General features: G+C 37.3%; 1 protein-coding gene across 1 annotated transcript in view; it reads right to left on the bottom strand.

The window, feature by feature from the left end:
• Positions 1-2,695: 2,695 nt before the first annotated feature.
• Positions 2,696-6,298, bottom strand: part of EVC2 (EvC ciliary complex subunit 2) — a 62,469-nt gene continuing 58,866 nt past the window's right edge. Inside the window, 3 exon segments of the mRNA XM_029083519.1 lie at positions 2,696-2,969; positions 3,453-3,554; positions 4,450-4,643. Coding sequence (XP_028939352.1) covers positions 2,696-2,969; positions 3,453-3,554; positions 4,450-4,643 — 570 coding nt within the window.

Consider the following 6,298-nt stretch of genomic DNA (forward strand, 5'->3'; position numbering starts at 1 on the left):
AGAGAACGATAAGGTCTCCTCTCAGCCTCCTTTTCTCCAGACTAACCCCAGTTCCCTCAGCTGCTCTTCATAATACTTGCTCTCCAGCCCCTTCACCAGATTTGTTGCCCTTCTCTGAACACACTCTAGCACCTGCATGTCCTTCTTGTAGAGAGAGACACAAAACTGAACACAGTACTCAAGGTGCAGCCTCACCAGTGCTAAGTACAGAGGGACCAACATCACGCAGCAGTGGCTGCTGAGACCTGGGTGGGGCCAGGAGCAAGGGCGGCCAAGGCCCTCATCATATAAAGAAACCCTGGGGAGCACTGCGACAAGGGCAGGCAAACAGGGCATAGTGTGGCAGCATGCATGGGAGGGTGCACAGGGAGGGTGCTGAAGCACTGCCAGATCAACCAGGGAGAGAGGAATGGCATCCACCTGTCAGAAAGCCATGGCCTCTCTAAGCTCTGCACCCACCAAGTAATGAACTTGCTGAGGAATGCAATTAAGTGTGGGATTAATTACAGGGTCCTTCATTTCCAGTACTTTCAACCTCAGTAAAATGCATTACATAGCCAGGTAGAAACCCACAGGAAGAGCTGCAAAACAATGAGGCATTTCTTTGAAGACCTAATTCTACAATGTAATATTAGCACCAGTACCAGTACTTTTATCCCTTTAATTTGGCTACATCTGCTTAAAACAGGATGTTCAGCCAGACTGTAAGGTGTCCCTTTCTGATGTTAATTTAATAAGAATAAAGAACAATTTGCCCCATGTAGATAGCGTACAAAATTCTGAAGAATTTGGCCTTATATCACTTATTTTATTGATGACTATGAAGCCAAACAGGCTTAATTTGAATGGCATATCCAGCACACATTCCTTGGAAGGCTTCAACTGTGAAATGCGGATGCTGATACCTATGGTACACACACAGAACGGCACACAAAACAGCTGGCCCTCCTCTGTCCTCTGGGCAAGTCAAAGCTGCAGGCAAGTCAACTCTTTATTGAAGTGGGCTATTACCTGGGTAGTACTTCTTTCATAAGGCACAAGAGATTTTAAGATCTGGACATTTCTTTGAATATGCATTGCATCAAATGAAACTGATTCTAGAATACTTACGATCGCTGAGCTGTTTCAAATTTGTGATGAGGTGCGCAGAAGTTACAAATCAGCTTTCTAATATTAGACATACAGGTTATCTGTTAAGGATAATAAATTGATACTGCAACCAATATTGCAGGCCCTACTTTTACGTACTCACACCTTGGGAACAACGTACCAGACGCATTAAAAATGTAGCAACTCTAAGCTCCCACAACTCTGATAGACTCCTCTGTCTGTAAAAGCAATGACTTCTAAGAAAAGACTAAAGAAAGTAATCAAAAATAATTAGGATTATCAGGCTAATTACTGCATACATTTTCTATTGTTAATAGCGATATGAAACGCTAATTGTTGTTTATTGTGGAATGAATATTTAAACTTGTCAAGAGAGAAAAAAACAATATGTTTTTTTTCCACTTGGAAAAGATGCCAACTGGAAATGTGTATATTGTAACAGTTTATTTTTTAAAATGAAATTGGCATCCTATTAATACAAAGACACAGAAACTCCATACATGAAAAATTGCAAAATATATTATCACAGTACCCTCAGAGCATAGCATTCAAATACAGTTCAAAAACTTTCAAGACAGGCTTGAATATCATGAAATCTTTAAAAATATATGCATTTCTTTTAATTTCTCCTTTCCTACTGCTTTTACAGGATTCTTTCTGTCAACTAGAAAGGTTTGAAAGTTATCTCTTTTTAAATGTAGAATGACATTCTCATGAATTTAGAGAAATCCAGGAATAAGAACTTCAAAAATACCTACCTACAATTGTGACACCTGGCAGTATTGTAATGAAAAAAGCTTTTGAAGTTATTAACGTGTCCTTTTACATTTTTCCCTTTTCTAATGAGCAAATGTGATGATATTGCTTTCCGAAGAAAAAGACTACAACAGGTTGTGAATATTTCACACCATTTGAACTGTAGCCACATTCATAGTTGAACTGAATTAAGTTCAGAAACAATAGTGAAAAGCTAAAGTTACTCTGGGATGTAAGGCTAAGTACATATGTACATGCCAAAGATACGGACTACCAGCTATCACTGTGGAAAACAGACTGCAGAAGTAACATTCAAGCCTACTAACAGCACAGTAATAAACAGTAAATTAGCTAGAGTAACAGAAAATCAGAGAACAGAGGACTTGTGGGTCATCCACTTCATCTCTCCATGTCATCTGCTATACCACAGCTTATTCCAAAAATATATAAATACAAGAATAGTAAATCAGTACTTATTTCTTATAATAAATAACCTTTCTATATAAAATATGAAAATACAACTACAGCTAAAATCAGTGCAAAAATGATCAAAATGTAATGAAGGAACACCGAGTCCTGCCTGCCAGAACGTGCATCACAAAACACCCATATTTCATCCACTGCACCACACGCTGACAAAAATTAAAAAATGCACAATACACGTTGCTATCTGTGCCATTCTAAAATTAGAGCTATTTACAATGTCAGACAAACGAGATTTAAACAATGCACGTGCTATTCAAACTGCATACTTCATTCTTTCTCATTATTTTTCTGAATTTTAAGTAACTTCCTCTTCCCTAATTAATACTTTGAATGGAAGTCACCCTCATGTGTCCGTATTTGCACGAGCAGCTTTTTTGGAATTAAGAAAGTTCTTTTTCTTTTTCCTTGGAGAATTATGCAGAGAAAGTATTGTATCACTTGGCTCACGGAACAAAAATACCTTCTCCCCTGTGTCTAACAGCTCTATAGCTTCAGCAGCTGCAGTATTCAAAGGAACAGGTGGATCAGACTGTTCCACAGGAGTATGAGTAAGTGAACCACAATGATGAATGAATGATGCTTTTTCCAGGAGGGCAAGTTGTTTCTTCTTTATCAAGCTACATTAACAAAAAAAAAAAAAAAAGAAAAAGAATTTAAAAATTAAAACTTGGACAAAAAATTGTAGCTTCCTATACTGTATCCTGACATAGAAGTGGTGACTTTGTAAACTAAAGAAAATCTTATTTCAACAGACAGAAGTGTAACTTCCATTCCAACCCCCAATGTTACATATTTTATGAGATATAAAATTGCATAAGAAAAGGTAACCTTCTAATAAATAACCATAGGGAAGCTGGGCAATACATATGAAAAATGTGTGAATTATGTGGATATGTGCAGAAAAATCCTTTTAGGCATTCACTATTATTGCTTATTATGTGTAAATATGTTGTAGAAAACACAAGCACCAAACAGTAAAATAGTGTCAGAAAATGCATATTTATTAACTTTTTTTCTGATTTCTAATAGATATAAGAGGAAATTTTGGAGATGAAATGAAGTATAAAAGAGTCATATGTTTCTTCCTATTTTCTCCTTACCTGTCTTTTCTCTTGTTTAGAGAAGGGATCTTTTCCAAACTTCTATTTATCAGATCTTGCCTGACTTTTTTCTCCAGTGCTTGCCAGAACTCTTGGTTCCTCCTGAAGGAGCAGGAAAGAAGAAAAATTCCAAGCAGCACATTCCCAAATACATACACTTTCCTCCCCTTTCCCATTTTAACTACCAAAACCATGACAGCAATACCCTGAATGCAGTCAGGAAAGAGAGTTCAAGCATTTTTGCTGCCCTGTCACAAAATTATTTAAATCAGGTAAGATCACATCTCAGCATGGTCCCAAGGACCCTTATGTGTTCCTTGACAATTCACATGACATCTAGAGGGCCCAGTGACACAGCATCTGCTTTTCTCCTCTTCCCATGTCACGGCAGGGAGCTGGGAGAGGGGGTCCAGCAGCACCTCTCAGTGTCAGCTGTACAGTTCAGCTTAACTGGGATAAACTGGGTAGATGAAGGTTCTGGGAGATGACCGGTCTCTTGTGAGTAAAGGGAAAAACAGTGGCCACTTATGACTTTAATAATGAACTACAAAGGGACAGGCAGTTCCAAGGTTAAACTACCATTATTAGAAAGCAGGACCTCCTTTAAATCTTTAGGAACTCTAGACACCTGAAATCTGATGAATATTATAAATACAAAAAGCCGTAAGGGAAGTATTTTTATAAAATCTGACTAAAGTCAACAGAGAAAATGATCAGAGTAAGATTTATAAATGTATAAAATAACTGTTTCATTCATAAAGTTATAAAATGTATTAACTCTTCATCAATCAATTTACTGTAGTTAAAATATTTCACAAAATAAGGTAGCAGTTTTGAAGTATTTTTATGCACAAAAATATGTCAAAAAGCAAACTTATGCACCTGTGATTTTTTTCTATTGCTGTCAATCTGCTTGCCCAGCAAATACATATACACATAAAGCAATAATCTTCTCTTGCAATGGTCTACCAAAAAAAAAAAAAAAAATCAAACTTACCTTTTCTTACAGCTGCCAGACTCATCTGCATTACTGTCACTTTCAGCAACACCATCTGAATATTTACTGATGGAATCAAGGACAGAAAGAACCTCACTTTGCGAGCTGGAGGGCAGCAACAAGTTCAGGATCCTGTGCAACATCCCCATTGGTACCCTTGTCAGTTTGGCTAAATAACCTGCCAGTCGAAGCTCCTAGAAGATTCATAAGAAGTCAGATAAATTTAGCTTTGAAAATAAAAAAAAAAAAAAAGGGTTAGCAAATTTTAATTACTGTCATTAAAGAATTATTCATTAGAGAAACAAAAACTATTGAAAATCATGTTAGTGGCGACAGCTTTGGTGTCAACTGTTCATAGTTCTATGTTCACTGCTTCTACCCACACTGGCCCACATATATTAGGGTTGTTCGTTTCATTTTGGATATAGGCAATGTAAATGTTAAACAATCAGTTCATCTTGGCGTATGTGCTTAGGGCATGTACTCAATGCCCTTCGGTCTGAAAAATCACAATGCAATCATATTCTAGTATGTAAGGTTCAGTTAATTTATGGATTGTACTATTATAAAGAAATCCTTTCATGACAGCAGGGAACCAATATGGCATTCCTTGGTCAATAAAATTAGGAGGAAAAAAAATAGCCTCTGAAACCTAATGACAACATTTACATATTGCCATGGTTGAACACATCATTGTTCAGCCTCTCTTAACACCAGATTGTGTGATAAGCTCAGAGAACAGCTTGTAACATTTGTTAAGAAGTGAAGGAAACATCTGGTTTTGTTTTGGTGTTTTCCTCCCCCCCCCAAAATGTCCTCTCTTTTTTGTCCCACAGGTCAGTGGTAAAGCATATTTACATAGTGTTCAAATAGCCTAAGTTAAAATTTCGTTGTTCCCTAGACAATCAACCAGCCCCATTTCCTACCCCCTCTCCAAACACCAAAACCCCATTATCTTCTGCTCTGCTGTCAAAACTACTGTGTTCCCAAGGCTGTTTCTGCAGATTTCTCATGCATATCGAGTATGAAGAGTCTACAATATATTGAGAAGTAAATGGAAAGAAAAGATACAGAAAATTAAAGCACATTAAATGCCTCAAAGGATGCCAGAAAAATGCTGTTGTACTCTATTCAAACCACACATGCATCTCAGGCAGCTGAAGTCAGGTAAAACGTGTCAGACATTTGAGATGACTTATGATGACTGAGTTACCTCCAATCCATAGATCCTCATATAAGCTACATGATACATGATGACTACAAAACCCTTGTCACATTAAAAACCCACAAGGTCCCATCATGCAGGAAGATAGCTAATTTCTTTATTCACATTGGGTTCAATGATTTGTCACAGCAAATGCTTGAACTCTGCCTCTTTTTTGCATGATGAATTTTCAGAGGAGTGAATGCACCTAGGAGATCCCTGTACTAAGTGAATCTTCTTCTTTGAAATAAGCCATTTCATAAAAAGGATGCTCTGTAAAGAACAATCCTTTCTGCTTAATGCATGTAAAAACAAACAAAGCAATCACCCCAAAGCAGTCCTAACCCAAATTTAGACAGCTACACAAAAATAAAGAGATCAATCAACCTCCTTTTCCCATAATCATTCTCCAAGCAGAGAACTCCTCTCCAAAAGGCAGAAAAACTAGCCACTTCCCAAAGTTCTCTTCAGTGTTGTTATAGGTTTTCCATGGAAATCACTGAGATACTAAAATGAACAAGAAAAAAAATCCTAAGACTGATGAGAGATTGGTAAATTGATGTGGTAACACATCTGACATTTTCCACCCTAAACAGGCAGCAAAGTCAGGTAAGAGAGAAGGCTGTTCAGGCTACTTAGGGAAAG

Source organism: Antrostomus carolinensis, unplaced genomic scaffold, assembly GCF_000700745.2.
Source record: "Antrostomus carolinensis isolate BGI_N321 unplaced genomic scaffold, ASM70074v2 scaffold3080, whole genome shotgun sequence".
NCBI lineage: Eukaryota > Metazoa > Chordata > Aves > Caprimulgiformes > Caprimulgidae > Antrostomus > Antrostomus carolinensis.